The 16,626-nt window shown below is 39.0% G+C and overlaps 1 protein-coding gene across 1 annotated transcript in view; it reads right to left on the bottom strand.

Annotated features, from left to right (window-relative positions):
- MARCHF6 (membrane associated ring-CH-type finger 6) overlaps positions 1 to 16,626 on the bottom strand; it is a 55,412-nt gene that overhangs the window by 28,159 nt on the left and 10,627 nt on the right. Inside the window, exons 2-11 of the mRNA XM_089516439.1 lie at positions 13,070 to 13,166; positions 11,047 to 11,120; positions 8,814 to 8,957; positions 7,999 to 8,071; positions 7,173 to 7,341; positions 4,108 to 4,300; positions 3,484 to 3,545; positions 1,139 to 1,171; positions 647 to 698; positions 141 to 199 (exon numbers count right to left, since the gene is read on the bottom strand). Coding sequence (XP_089372565.1) covers positions 141 to 199; positions 647 to 698; positions 1,139 to 1,171; positions 3,484 to 3,545; positions 4,108 to 4,300; positions 7,173 to 7,341; positions 7,999 to 8,071; positions 8,814 to 8,957; positions 11,047 to 11,120; positions 13,070 to 13,166 — 956 coding nt within the window. The remainder of the gene's footprint in view (positions 1 to 140; positions 200 to 646; positions 699 to 1,138; positions 1,172 to 3,483; positions 3,546 to 4,107; positions 4,301 to 7,172; positions 7,342 to 7,998; positions 8,072 to 8,813; positions 8,958 to 11,046; positions 11,121 to 13,069; positions 13,167 to 16,626) is intronic.

Genomic DNA, 16,626 nt, shown 5'->3' with positions numbered 1-16,626 from the left:
AGCAACAAAATATTCTACTGGCACTCACTGCAAAAGCCCTGATGTAAAAGAACTGGATATTCTCACTCCTGAATGCTGAGTTTTTGCAGGAAGGAAAAGAAGAATTTTTTATTTTGAATTGACAAAATGAAAATACTTACATATTCTTTGAAGCCCAGTCCAACAATGAAGAAGTGACCAATGTGATAGGGACAAAATGCTAGGAGAGGAACAACAAACAGTTATGCAATGACTAATTTTGCCAAATTTAAAACATGACTTTATAATAATCATTTCCAATCACACAGCAAAGGAATAGAGACATTTCTGTTTCCTCAGGTTGGCCTGTTACGCATTTGCAAGATACACCAGGGCTAGAATGTCCAATATGTATCACTAACTTCTTTCAGACTTCTACAGGAAAAGAAAAATGAAAGTATGTTAAACCTGATTTATTGTGTCATTATTTTTTAATGTCAAGATTCTTCCAGTGGTGACTGAATTTTGTTTGATTACTCTAAATCCTGTGCAAAAGGAACTGTGGCAAGTGAATCAAAATGTTTCTGCTCTTGATCCAAAAACTGGTGCTTAAAATTTATACGTGCCAACTACAACATGGACATCATCACAGTATTATCTTGAAAGAATCAAAAATATAGTCACTTACCAAACACCAGTATGAATAGCGTGTTTAACGACACCACCCAGAATACATGTTCCTGAGGGGAGGGGGAAGGAAGAAGAGGAATAAAAAATCAAAATAACAGAAGTATTTAATCAACAATCTCAATTTCTCATACCCTATTCTAATCAATTTCTCTCCTACATCTTTCTTACACTGTATGCAATGAGATGTTGATACTTCAAAAGAAAAACTCCACCAAACAAAAAACCCCAATGACCAGTATTTGCTACAAGTACCTGCACACTCACATCAGCATTCCTCATATTAAAAAAAATGCTAATAATGCAAGTTTAAGTGGTCATTTCACTTGAACAAATTTAAAATGCCTAACATGGCTACACAGTGTAAGGACAGGTATATAGAAGTTTTCCAGTTTTAACATATTTGGATTCCAATTGCTAGATCAAAAAGACAAAGAAACAGTGCAGGATATAACTACAAAGAATTATTTTAATATAAAGAAACTTCACTTACCAGAAAAACTAGGGATCCGTCAAGCCCAAGCATCTACAAACAAGAGATAACTCTACAGTCAGTAACCAACAGTCTTTAGATAGAAGATTCAAAGGTCTCTTAAGCTTCAAGGAACTCCTATTCTCCAAAACATTTACAATACATATGATAGGATCCACAGAAGCACAAGCTACCTTTCCTGCTCCCCCCAACTGTGCTCTCTTTCTGTTCTGAATTAAGGGAAACTCCAGGATAGCATGGGATGGGGCATGGAGAGCTTTAGGAGAAATCTGATTTTAAGCAGACTACCTCAAAGAAGTAATTGTTATAGAAAGTACCACTGGATTCAACCCAGCCTTTTCCCTTCTATATAATCAGGTATCACACTCAATTATTAATTATTTCCACTTCTGAAAAGAGCTGTTCAAAAGACTATAAAGAGAAAAGATGCACAATTCGAGCAATAACTGTTGCAGCATCTGCCACCCATGCAAGAGAAGGAGCAGGTTTCCTACCAAGCAGTGACACAATGAGAAAACCATCCCTAGGTTTTGCTGGAGGGTATGAATGACTACAGCATTCAGAGGCTTGGGTGAATCTTGTTACATCAAGGAATCCCTATAGATATATCTAGAGGGGGAAGCCTGACAGAGACACATCTGGCCATACATGTGCAGCCTTTTCTGGGTAACCTGGATGATGCAGTTGAATCCATATCTCTTTTGTTTATTCAGCTAGGACAATACATCCCAAACTGTAGAGAACTCCAGCAAGTTACAAAAACCTGCATAGGAGATGTAAGTGCTGAGGCTTGAAGTCAGCCACTGCTGTTGGTAATTTCCCTTTCTCTATCCTCTTCCAAAACCCCAAGCAGGAATTTTGTAAGCTGCAGCTAGGGGAGTGTGTTTAGCTCTTTAGGTCAGCATTTCCCAACCTGGTAACTTCCTGATGTACTGAACTACACAACCAGGCTAAGAAATGTAATTTTACATCCATCTCAGTTGGGCTCTGTTGTCACTGGCAAAACTCAGCTGTTAATGTATGCTGCTATATGTGACAATCTCTGCACACTGGTTAGTTAGCAGTAGCTAGGGAGACTCCTAAATGGAAAGCAAATTTACAAGGGTGGATGATGGTTCAGGTCCACAAAGTATAACATACATACACATACATACACATATATATATATATATATATATATATATATATATGATATTATTTTTACTGTTCTGCAGAACAACAGTAAATCTATATCATGTGGTAGAACCAGAAAATTTCATATTCTGAGTAAATGTACAAAGTGTACAGAGACTGAGGCTGGATTAGATGAAGGTCAAGAACACAGGTTTACAGACATCCAGGAAAATGCGGTCAACCTTGACAGTGATTTTTACACACTTTCCAAAGATTGTCTTGTGCTTCAAAAGAACTGCATTACCAGTCACAGAGAAACACATTTATCAGACCCTATACTGCAATATTCTGTATAATGAAGATTACACATGTAATTCACCACTGTCCTTATGTTTTCTGCACTAGGAGAAGAAAAGGGAAAGGAATAACGAAGACTACAGACTGCTTCAAACCTCACCATATGTAAAAGAATCTATGTGGGTGGGTGAAGTAATGTCCAACCAGGACCCTTGTTAGCTCAAACATCTCCAAACTCAGAATATTAGAGGAGTGGGTAGGCCCAAAGTACAAAGCAGTATCAGAGCTAAGAGGCAAAACAATATGTTACAGGAAAACACAACTAAGTAGCAAGCCTTAAAAAAAACTACTTTAGGACCAAATAGCTATGATCAGAGAAAATCAGGGGGAGAGGTACTTAACCCTTTTATTAGTCACTCTTTACCTGCTTTGTCCACACAAGCAGCTTTTTCACAATGCATGTTTTACCTTACAAATACAGCGCGCCTGCGCCATACGCGGGCGCACCATACGCAGTTTGAGCATATGCGCTCAAGCCGCGGGTCGCGCGTGGGGCGGCGCGTCCCATTCAATTGAATGGGCGCGAGCGCCCGTTGCACCCCGCCGTGCCGCCGTGCATGAGCCCCATTGGAAACAATGGGGCTCGAGCATAGGCGGAATTTGCCTTACACGGCGGGATCAGGAACGGATCCCCACGTAAGGCGAGGACGCACTGTACCCCTTTTCACCAATCCTAGTCACCCCATCCCCAAACCATCTTGCTAAAAATATCCGGCGTCATTAGTGTTTTGTAGGTAAAGTATAGATTGACCAATATGAGGAGGAGGACACAATGTGAAGTTGAGGATGAGATCAAAGAATGGGAATCCATCCCCAGTCACCAGGTCTGCATGACTAAGAATAAACAGTCTTTGTAATACATAGGCCTTACTCACTCTCTCCCATGTAAGTTCTTCTGCTGCCCGATCCCATTCTAAAGCATTCCAGTTCATGTCATCTAAATAAATCAAAGAATAATTGTAACACTGCTAGAGGCAATGTACTGCCATAATATTAATCCTATATAAGTACAACTTTTTGGTAATATCAAGTTTTATTTTATTGATAAACAATGTTAAACAATGATGTACATAGGTGACTTATTAGTGTAAATATTGTTTTATTATTTATTACATTACCAAAAAGGATAAATGGAATGGACATTTTAATTTAATAAATATTTAATTTAAAAAATAATATCAATCCTGTATAACTTGACAGAGCTCTTACAGCCATATTAAGATGCAAAGTGTTATAATAGTAATGATCTAAAAATGAATGTTTCCAATATTCAGACAGATGGCTACAGGCTGCTTTTGTTATAAAGTCTGCAAGAAAATTTATGACCACAAAAATGTTTTATTTTAATTAAGTGTGATGATCAATATTCAAAAATGCCTAGGAAACTGAATACCATTTCCATGAACACAGACCTGAAAATCAAATAGTGTAAGTCAAAATACAACTCTTCTATTCTAAAATGTAGCATGGATATAGTTGTTAAAAAGTAACTACTATACCTTGAGCTCCATTGTTTGCATCTGCTGCATCTTCTACTACAACATCTTCTTCATCTTCATTGTCTTCCTCTTCTTCATCTGGTTGTTCTTCTTGGATTTCTGGATTTTCACCTACAACTGCATTCTCAGCAGGCTGGTCCACAGGCTGGTCAAGTGCAGCATTTTCAGCTCCACCATTTCCAGCACCCTGAACCTGCAGAGAAAAAACAACAACACAATTTGCCTGAATTAAGGAGTTCTGCTATGAGAAATGTCTGCAGTGACAGAAAATACCAATATACTTTCTGAACTCAAAGAAATCATCTTTCAATTTTCAATTTCAATTTTCTTGCTTTTTATTTGCTTAGAAATGTAAAAACAGAAAGATACAAACCAACAATATATGCGTATTGAGGAAGTAGACTGAAGTTTACGAAAACTCATACTGCCAACTTCTTTCTTTCAGTTAGTCTCAAAGGTGCTACAAGATCTCTCTACATACTGATTCCGCAGACTAACACCGTATTCTAAGGCTATATCTTTGAATTCTACCAATATATGCGTACATTGCATTGCTCCAAACTAATGTGTACATGACATTTTGTGTAAAATATATTGTTAAACAAGTTAGTTTTTAGTGTGTTGCCAATGAGTGCAACCAGCATCCAGCAACCAGAATGGTTTTCTTCTTCTCCAAGTCCAACTCATGTCCAACTCCACTCTCTCTAGTAACATGAGGACCACGAATTTAGAAGAGAATCCACAAGACAGAATCTTGCAAGTTGCATTATCCAGAGAAAGAATTTTATTAAAGGACATTATGATATCTTGCCCCCATTCAGGGGGTGGGGGGGAGGGAGTGGGACCTCCAGGACAGAACTGCTTCTCCTGCCCTCCCCGCCTGGGACTTCAGCTGCCTCTCCAGAGACAGCTGAAGGCTCAGGGGTGGGTGGGAAAAGGAACAGGCGTGCGCCTCTTCCTCCTCCTCACCCTGCACCATCCCTGGCCTTCAGCCTCCAGAGAGGCAAGTGGAGGCCAGGAAGAGTCAGGAAGGAGGTCTTCTTTCAAACCAGAAAGACAGACCCAAGAGTCACAGTCAAAAGATCAACTTTTGTTGAAGTAAAGAATACCATAACAGATAGGTCTGTGACTTTTTTGTCAGGTCTACAGTCACAATGCATTCAGACACTTTTATAGTAAATAATAGGATCCCTCCCCTTTGGGACCATGTACCTATATGATTGGTTACTTTAGCCCCAAACTCCCCATGCTTTGTCCATGATGTAAGGCTCAACTATGCAATAGTCCAGCATTTGACATGAGCTGTGTAAATGAACTGCCTTCTCACCAGCACCAGACATAACAACCTTGGAATAGTATATACAATCCATTTCAAACCCTTTCCCCACTCAAGTCACCATAATATTGCATATTAATAATTATGAACATAGCTTAAGGCAGGGGAGAGTCTGGAAGGAGGAGGACCAGGTATGCGCCTCTTCCTCCTCTCCCCGCCATGTGCCGGGGGAAATGGAGCTGTATGCCATCACTGGCACATATGCCATAGGTTTGCAATCAAGGCCCCAAACTGAGAAATGAAGGGAAACCTGGTTTCTGATACTCAGAAAGGTGCTTAGATACCAGTCTCCTTTAATCAAGACTGGGGAAATCTAGCACAAAACAAGGACATTATTCCATGTGTTTCAAATGCGAAGTAGATAATGAAATGCCATGGTATAATTTATCTTTGATTTTACATGCCTCTACCCACACTGATCACAAATCCTAAGTTTTAACAATGCATTCTTCTCTTTGCTGCCATATCCCTATGATACGAACAGAGGCAGACTCAAATATTAAAATAATTTTAATACTGTATCCAAAAAAAGTAAGTGTGAAAACTAAGGAGAAAGCAGTATACAGATTTCCGAATATCACCTTTGAGGTTATCTATCCTCTGTAAGCTAGTTCTTTCTTGTAGAAATTACATACTTTATCTTACACATTTGTCCTAACAGTATCCTACCGTCGTCTGTACCCTTCTATGTCACAGCTGTAGGCAATTTTGCATGCACTAAGACATTGATTAAGCCTTACCAGAATGATCCACAGCAAGCTTTAGCCTCATACACCCCTGCCATCCCTGTTTAGCATGGCCACAAGGAAGAGTTCAGACACTTTTGTTCCTGTTTTATACAATCTGCACTTTGTCATAACATGTGCTTAATACTGACTATGATTAGCTGAAACAAGCCACAAACTCTGAAGCTCACTTGTTTGTTCTTTTTAGGTTAACTAATTTTTGTCTGAATTCTGATTTCAGAACTAGCCAGAGTTAATTAAAAAATCTAAGTGGCAATTTTAAAACTCGTTCATGGTGCTGCATCAGAGGAGGAAATGTATGGTGAGGCTTGTTGAAGCACACTTCTGTAATTCTAAATTATGGTTTAAACGTTGAAAACTGTGTTTCGTGTTTGATAATTAAAACATGAAAGATCAACACTGAGAAATAACTTCTAATCATTGCAATCCTTAGAGTCATCCCTAAGTCATACTCCTGGCAATTTTGCCAGCTGTATGCCACAGGATACACACGCACACATATCAACTTGTTTTATAGGCAGTTCCAAACTGAAAGCAGGGGGAGTGAGAAAGTCAATGTGCAACAGGGAAGAATTCAAACAGAGGCGGGTTATAGACCGCCGCTTTGAGGCGGTCTGCCGCCGCCGCCGTTTGCTCTGTGCGGGAGCCGCAGCAGCCACACCGCGCAGCTCCCGCACGGACCAAAAAAGAAACTCCAAAATGGAGCTTCTTCTTGCGGCGCCTCTGTGACATTGCGAGGCGCCAGGGGCGCATTCGCGATGTCACAGACGCCGCGACACGTTTGGATGCACAGCGTCCGATACGTAAAGATGGCACCGGCCGTGTGGAACGGCCGGTGCCATATTGTATGGATAGAGTCCGTATTAGAGCCAGGGGTGTCTAGAAGAGACGCCCCTTTTTTAAAATGGGACGTCCTGCAGACGTCCCAAGTGCCGGTCTGTAACCGGCCTAAGTTACAGCTGATAAACTGAAGGGCATATTACCTCATTCTGTTGTCCAACATCATTGATGGCTTGCTGCTGGTTTTGTTCCAGCCACTGTGGTGCTCCTCCATGGACAATTTGTTCACGTAACCATACAAGGCTGATAAATGCACAGAGTGTGCATGTCACCACAAAGCAACCTTGCAAACAGTCTGCCAGTAAATTCTCTCTGTTAAAGAGATAACCAACACATTATCTAAGACTGCTATCATAACTTTTACCATTGCAAATGTTGGCTCTTGACTTACACAGTAAGCAGATGCTCTTGCTCAGGTAATGTCCACCAGGAGATTTATTTTTCAACAGAGAAACAAGACAGAGTGCCTATCATAATATCATACTGGGAGGCCTGCAGCTATATCACTTTAAATCTATTTCTGTTGTAACAAGCTGCTTGCCAACTGAATAAAACTAATTTTACATACTGCATGGAATTATTGTTAGGCTTCTCTCTATCGTCCTCATTAGTGTTGTGTTACTAATTTAACAGCAGTTAAATTAAATGTTAAATATTTCATTTTATCAATACTATTGTTACCACCACTTCCTGGAGATTTCAAGTTCAACTGCAAAATTGTACTTCACAATGTGATCATTTTCCTGTTACTCAATAACGTGCACAGCCTGAAACACTATTTCTTGGTTATTCAGTCCTCAAATATTTTGCTCATGTATAGTGTTAGAAGAGGAGTAATGGACCACAAAGAGGGATATGTAGCATTGATTTCCTTATGTATAAGAAAGTGTGACAGTAGTCAGCATAGAAGAAAATCAGTAAATGATTTAGCATCTTAACAAAGAACAATTCATATCAGCCTATACTTACGTTGAAAGCATATCTAATGGCAGTGTCAGTAGTGAGCTCACAGAGCCAGTAAACAAGCACTTGTAGATGCGGCCTAAAGAATATAGAAAAACAATGCAATCAACAATATCTGACAATTAAACCTGGATTTTAAAATGGTCAGATGCAACAAAAACATGGCAAAATGGGGAATTCAACGCAAAGAGGAGCTGTATTTCCCTGCAGTCCAATCTTGCCATGTTCCAAATTGAACTTTAAGATAAGGGAAATTTGCCAGACATTCCAACCTTCCTCATATTAGGTTGTTAATATAATGCAACCTATCTACAACAGAAGAAGTTGGTGAAGCTGTGAAAATTAAAGAAACACACTAGATAATAACCTTCACCAACTATGTAATCACTTAATAATCTGATGTTAGACTGAAGCCCCCTTTCATCCCAATCTCGCTGTTTATTAAACTAGTATGGACCATAAACTATCAAATGGGGTTGCTAGTTGCTACTCTCTCTCATAATACATCACTTCCATCTCTGTGCCACTATCTACAACTGTATCATGATAAGAACACAAGTAAATGTGCTATGAATCCTACACTGTCTCAGGAACCCGCATAACAGGTTTAGGTGTGCCACTGTTCTCTATTGAAACACCAGTGATGTTTGTGGTATGCTAAAATCACCTTTGAAAATTGTGCATCTAGGTTTGATAGTTGCATTTCTGCATTGAATAATGATACCCTGATTATAACCAGAGTCTACGTGCCCACTAACAATAAAATGCCCTCCTCATTACTTATACTGCCCATACATGCATATATAAAATCAAATACTTACATGCTGTAAGAGGTACAACTCCCAACCATGCAAAGGCCACAAGTGTATAGTGAAACCAGTATCGTATTGCTGTGCCGATACTTGTAACTAGTCCAGCAAATATGTCTTGGATTGGAAGCCGGGAAGGCATATCTGGGGAATAAACTAAGAAAAGGAAAAATACAAATTAAAGCAAAACAATTTTAAACACTACCAGCCATAAACTATGTGGGAAATCACTAAAGAGAGGGATTTTTTTTACTTCTTTTGAAATTAGTGCAAAAAAAACCAGGAAACTGCCTTACTACTGGTTCATCAATTGACTACAATGACTAACAATGGGTCTCTTGAGTTTCACAAAGGAGTGAAAGATGCAGGAGTTAAGCTAGAAGGTTCTGCCCTATCACTAAACTGTGGACTTTACCAACCCTTCCCAGGCTCAAATTTGTAAAAGGGCAAGATGAATCCCTATCCAAGCATACAGTGTTACAGCTTTGTCTGACTGGCTTCAGAGATGGAAGAAGAGCTGATTCTAAAATGGTGCCTGCATGAATTACAGCCACAAAATACAGTCAAGCACCAATCATCTACAGAATCAAAATATGGACATCAAAGTATGAAGACTCAACCTGTTCTATTAACAGGCTTTACAACTCAAAGGGAATCAAAGCAGGCTGATTCTGACCCTGAACACACATGGTCTGTTCAGCTCTCCCTTGCTGCAAGAAAGCGCTACACCTGGCAAAGGGAAAAATCTTACACAGTAGCCCTTCCACAATCATATCCAACAAATACTGCTGAAATATGCTGCCTTTTCATAAACTTGCCTTTCTGGGCCTGCATCCCTTCCTGGTCTGCATATATTTCAATTTTGTTTGACTCTGCATATAACTACAACCAACCACTCTGGGATCCCAGAATAGTTGCCTGGGTATTTGTGAATGTTAATGTGTGTCTCCATCTTGACTTTTTTTTGTGAAGCCTTTTCTTAGTACTGTGGCATCGTGTATAAGCGGTGTATTCACGCTGATACTAGGATTAGGGAGCGCGCACCATCTGCACGCTCCCTAGCCGTAGTACGGGACCGTGCCAGCATCATGGTGGCCTCCCATCTACAAGGGGGCATGACACTGGCGCCGGCACTGAGCGCCCAAACTTGGCGCACAGGAAGTGGCATCATAACGGCACCACTTCCTGGTCGCAGCGTCCGTGGCCCAGAAAAGCGCCAGATTGGGGCCTCTGGGCTGCCGGTGGGGCTGCCCTGGCCCCAATCCAGTGAGGAAAGGGGCAGGTGCAGGCCACCCCTAATGTTTCTGCACATTAGCCAAGTGCATTCTTCATTAGCAAACCACAAGCACCACTCTATAAACCTGGTATATCCACTGTCACAGATGAAAGTAATATGTGGGTAGACTGTCTTGGTATACAAATGAATAACTAAAGATGATTGACAAACAAATATACATATTCTTCACAAATGCTACAAAATGAATTTCACATCTCTTAAGAAAAGGGAGGTCCCAATGTATGTTAAAACAGAGCAGTCTATATATGATCATAGGAAAAAATATCTACGAACAGTACAGCAGACTGGCTTTCTAAATTCAATATTTCTGACCCTTTCCTACTCCTTCAATTACACTGAGTTACTTTTCTTTCTATTCCTTCCACTATTTTTTGTGAGCAACATTCTGGCATTTTTTTTAATGTTTCCTACAATTGTGTTCCAGAATTCTATGTGAAGGCCAGACATCACTGTAATTTAAAGCCTCAACATTTCAAATACGGAAGAATAATTTCTAAGCACAGAAACCTGTACATTAATTAAAGCAAATGTATGAAAATATGCACTGTTTAATAAATAGTTACTATTTTGGGAGATTTATCCACCATCATGATAAACTCATTTCTTTTGTTTAGACTCCAAAATGCATATCAGAAGGCTGAATTCACACACGTGTTAATAACACAAATACTGCTTAAGAATAAAGACAACAAAGTAAGTCATTGTTTACATCTTGTTTTTTCTGATTTCAACCAAGACAGTAGTATTTTCAAGGGGATGCACTGGTTGTAATCACTCAGCATAGGAAACTACTTGATGGACAAGGCTCAGAAATATTACTCCATTTATGTAGTTTCATCTTCTGAAGTTAAACATGGCCCTAACACAGCTAAAGAGACTCTGTACATTAAAATAATCATAACAAACTATATTATGTAAACATAATATAAATTTGTGCCATATACTTACTTGGTGTGAAAGCAAATCTGTGTTTACATAATTCACAGTATTCTTTTCTGCTATGTTTGAGCCACTGAACTAAGCTGCAATAAAATACATGATAATTATACATGTGCAGCCTTAAAAGCAAGATATTTTTGAGTATAAGAAATTAAGAAGCTTCAGTAAGATATATTTTTAAATAGGAAAGCATTAGTAATTCAAATATATGGGTACAGGTAAATTCTCTCTTATCCAGAATTCTGAAATACTCCAAAAACCAAACTTGTCTTAATGAGTGGCTGAGATAGTTACACTTTTGCTTTCTAATTGTTCAATTTACACAAAATTTGTTTCATGCACAAAATTATTTTTTAAATTGTATAAAAGTACCTTCAGTCTATGTATATAAGGTGTATATGAAACATAAATGAATTTTGTTTTTAGACTTGGGTCCCATTTCTGAGATATCTTATTATAAATATATATGCAAATACAGGTATTCCAAAATCCACTTCTAGTGCCAAGCATTTCAGATAAGCATTTCAACCTGTAATTTCTTTAAATTCATTTCTTCTACTGAACATAAGAATGGAGAGCAACAACAATAATCTCCAGAAAACTGCTATTAAGCCACAGGTCTAATACACACACACACACACACACACTTAAATACTAACCAGGGCAAAAAGGTCAAATATAATTTTTTAAAATAAATAAAAGACAAATGTGAAGCATCAGGACCCAACAGGGAATATACCATATACCCATACTGCTGCTGTTGTATGCCTTCAAGTTGCTTCCAACATATGGTTACGCTAACATGAACCTTACACAGAGTTCTGGGACTGAGAGCATGTGACTCACGCAAAGTTACCTAGTGAGTTTCTATGGCCAAGTGGGGAATTGAATCCTGACCTCCAGAGTCATAGGGGCTGAACAGATAGACCAAAATAAAACTGCTTTGGATCACTTTGGAGGTGTGCTGTTTAAATGATGCATGCATCCTAAGAGGCCAGAAGGACTGGAGCACAGCTTTGGCACAGCTTCTGGCCTCTTAAGATGTGTTGTGTCCTTTAAACAGCATACTTCCAAAGCGACCTGAAGCAGCTTTATTTTGGCCTGTCTGTTCAGGCCCATAGTCTAAAGCTTAAACCATCACACCACACTGGCTCTCGATGTTAACGGTGGTTATTACTGGTTTAATTAATCCCTTTGTAGTAGCTGCCCTCTGTCTTGCATCAATTTGAAAATCTATCCCTGAAACTCAAATGACTCCCCCCCTCCATCAGAGATGTTACATGGCAAGGGAGATACCTGCATGTATGCACAAGCCTCTCTGGATCCTGACCAAAGCAAATTTATACTAATCAGAAAAATGGTAATACAATGCACAGCAAGCATTTTTAAAAGACTATCATTAACATATTTTAAAAAAACCTGTAAGCAAAAATATTATTGATCACTAACATCTAGTAATTACATAGGAATTTTACAGACTTATTGGGTAATCCCATTAACCATACTAAGATTAGACTAATATGAGCAGTTTTTACTTCTCCTTCACATCTAGTGACGGCCTGGATACCTAAAGTACATATACACGAAACCTTATTAAAATATTTAAAAGTTCACAATCACCATTTTTTCTTGTTTTTTTTTAAATCTAAAGGAATGTTCAACACAAACACTATTATACAAAAGTCATTTAGAAAGTAATGAAACATAGGCTACATCTGCAGTGCAAAAATAATCCAGTTTCACACCACTTTAACTGCCATGGCTCAATGCTTTGGAATTCTGGGAATTGCAGTTTTGTGAGACATTTAGCCTTCTCTGTCAGGAGGCTCTGGTGCCACAACAAACTACAAATCCCAGTATTCCATAGTATTGAGTCATGGCAGTTAAAATGGTGTCAAACTAGATTATTTCTGCAGTGTGGATGCAATCACAGCTTCTCTGCACAACTGAACAACTCCTAAAATGTTCATAAATGAAGTCACACATACCACTTCCAGTACAGGTATGGATATAACAGGAAGAAAAAGCTTACCATTCTTGATGGATAAATTTAATACTGCCAGTGCATACACATGGATGATAGAGAGGCTTTTCTGGAGTTCCTTCAGACCGACACACCCTGCATATGTCTGTTGAACACAAACAAGAGAGTTAAAATAGAATGAAATTATAATACTTTACTAAAATAATACTATAATACTAATACTATCATTATGAGATACTGTACTGCGGTTTGCTAAACAGTAGATACCTGAACCAAAGCAAAGTTCAATAATGAACTTTTCTATCTCAAATCTACCATCAGTGGTTTGTTTTAATTTAAAATAACCCCCCAATGGTTTAAAGGTGTGTAGGTTTTTTTTTAATCACACTTTCATTTTAGACATAAATACAATATAAAGGTTTGCTATATCATTAAAGCTATGTTACAGTGGTTCTTCACCAGCCATACACTGTTTCCATCCCAAAAGACTGTATAGAAAGCTTTTCAGTATGGTCTACAAAAAGAAAAGTATGGAGAGACTGTCATGATGGGCCTATCAGATGTATGGTACGGGAAGGAAGTACAGCCATTACAGATTGGTGTGTGGTTAACTTAAAAATCTGTATAGCACAGGTTTTGCTGCTACAATGACTATTTACTAAACTTTACCATGATACACTAGATAGTTACAAAAGCACAGTTGTGCAGAAATTATATCTTTAGTAAAGCATCTTCCATGCCCATTCCTCAACTCAAAGTCTAAAGTGGGATGAAAAAGCCATATATAAAAACCACAAAAGCCAAGGATCTCAGAATCATGACTTTAAAAAATCTGGAAATAAATATAGAAAATGGTTATTTTAAGCTGTCCAAATACAGTAGCATCTTACATGAATCTATCTATGAGTCATCTGGAGACAGAAAGGCATACAATTTCAACGTTCAGACAATTCAATTTGAAACAGAGTGACAAAAGAAAAGACGCTAATACCATGTGCCTTAAAATATGTAATTGGCATTTTGCTATAACCAGCTTTTGACTTATTATCACATGATGGATCCTTTACAAAGCAACCTCAGTGGCTTGAGACCCATGTCTTCCTATGCTAGCATGCCCATAACTTAAGATCACAAAGGTAGAATTCTGAGACATAGCCATGTTAGTATGGAATGTCAGTATGCACCTTTCAGACTGATTGTGCAAAATAAATTGTAGACTTAGTCTACTTCCTCATATGAAGAGTGACTTGTTGCCCAGACTATATGAACAGCCCCAGAAATGCAAAACTTGTGGGTATGGTGATGAGGTGACAAGTTCAGTTTTAACTATGGCGGTTGAGGGACAAAGGCAGGAGAAAACATGTTGGCTAAGGCCAGGCTGGATGGGTGACCTTATGAATGGTAGATGAAGTTTTGGAAGACTGGGAACCAGATAGGAGATATGATAAACTTGGTAAGAACAGTCCTGTGAGACTGGGGTCTTAACCAGTGTTATAATACAGTATGTGCAGTATACCAGGAAAGCATTGTCTCTGTTAAACCCACTGTGGATGGATCAAAATTTGTGGATATACAGTATTGGAATTCAGCTGTTTCTCTTTCCAATCTTCCTTTGTAGTTTTTTAAAATATTATTATTAAGGACCACTGTCCTGAGTCTGGCATGGAATTTCTTAAGCATTCAGGTTAGCACTTAGCATTGAGATCATGAATGATCCAGCGAGGCTCTTCTGTAAGTATCCTGTGGGTTGACAAAGGATAGGACTTTCTAAGTAAGGGTGCCCTAAATATGGACTATCTTTCTTACAAAGCTGCCACACTGTAGTTTTTTGACAGCAGCTCAAACTCTTTGTTTGCTAATGTATTTTAAATCTCAATGGCTCAGCCTGGTTCACTGTTTTAATTACAAAACTGTAATTAATTTGTAGATTTTATAGTGTAATACAAAATGCACAGATAGACAACGTCCTGCAACAGGAAGTATGTTGATGATTTCGTTATTTTTCATAAGAGCCACTTTTTTTATTCCAGCTAGGGAGCATGCACACAATACAGACCACCACATACTATTGGCTTCAGAGTTATTAGGGCAAAGGTGTTGTACATTCCCCAGCAAGGACAAATGCGGGGCAGGTACAAAAGTGTTGCTGGTTTGGGGTGATCCAGTAGGACCAGGGCTGACTGGCTCTTGTTGCTGCTGCTTCTGGTGAGTCAGACCCTAAGCCCTCCAGTGCCACATATTGCAAGGATCCAGAGGTGTTCAACATGTTCACTCCAGTGCACTCTCCCTTCCACTATTTGGGCGCTTCTATGAGGAAACATGCTGTGATCCTCTGGCCTTCACATATCCCTTTTACTCACATATCCCTTTTACTCACCAAAGCAAAAGTAGGGCTGAAAGAGAAAGCCTTTACCTGGGAGCAAGTCCCACTGAAGTAAGTTAGTTACAATGCATGCTGCTAGCAAACCCCTTCACTCAAATTAAGAACAGCCTCAGAACATACAGTTCTACAGATTCTACCACAGGAAGGAGACTGAAATTTGATAACTTTTTAGATTCAGATGAGTGTGGGTCTTACTGAACAGACTTTGAATATGCAATAGGCTCTGAATTGAAATGGAGAATCTATGAATGGTCTCCAACATTGTCCTGACATATATAAGAGCAGCCTTATAGAAACTGACCAGAAGAGTCAATCTGACATGGCACAATGCATCTAACACTGGCTAAACAGGTGATTTAAGATAGCTCTACAGTATGGAGGCAACAGACCTACCCTGCTGTTAGCCCCCTAGCTACTAGTAGTCAGATTCTGGATATGGAGATTACCAAAAAATATGTGTTTATTCTGCTCTTACATAGATTCTCAGTGGTCCCCCATTCAGACTACTGATCAGGTTCACAACTGTTTCATCCTATATTACATTAGTTGGGTGTAGCAGTAGGTGTCAAGAAAGTCAGTGTGATACAGCTCTATCAATGCCAGGCTGAACCTCAGGAGATTCAGATTCTTGCCTCCACTGGGCCCTGAAACACACCAGGCTAACACACTGTAGACTAGTCATTGCCTTTCAGCCTGATTTAGTTCACATGGTTCTTACAAGAATCAAGTGGGCAGCATGAAATAATAAACAGATATTTTACCCTTTTAAACTATTTCAAAAAGTGAACTCTCAGTTCTGCCAAGGATTCTCTGCAGGACTTTGCACATCACAACAAAACAATGTGTTCTTTCTGTACTGTGACTCCTGACAATCAAACAGCAGCAACAAGAATGAAATTGCCTTTAAGAAAATGATAAAACTGGAGGAAGGAGAGGGAAAGAAATGAGACAACTGTCCCTGGTTTAGCTGACATGAAATTTAAAAGCTGGGTTTCCTGTCACTTTCAACACACCCACACCCACATGCACACACAAATAGCTCAAAAAAGATGCTACGAGCTATCAAAAAGTTGTGATAATACAAAGAAGGAGCCTATTTGTTGGAATCACATCAAAAGACATCTCTTCAGGAAAAACCAATACTCTCATATGTGCTGAGAAGTTAAGGTAGTTTGAACTTGTGTGCCTTCAAGTCATTTATGATGTATGGTGACCCTCAGGC

The sequence above is a fragment of the Sceloporus occidentalis genome, unplaced genomic scaffold, assembly GCF_023333645.1.
Source record: "Sceloporus occidentalis isolate IW3139 unplaced genomic scaffold, rSceOcc1.0.p SCAF_3, whole genome shotgun sequence".
In the NCBI taxonomy this organism is placed as follows: Eukaryota; Metazoa; Chordata; class Lepidosauria; order Squamata; family Phrynosomatidae; genus Sceloporus; species Sceloporus occidentalis.
Note: the sequence above shows the minus strand (reverse complement) of the source record. Positions and strands in the feature narration are given on the sequence as shown.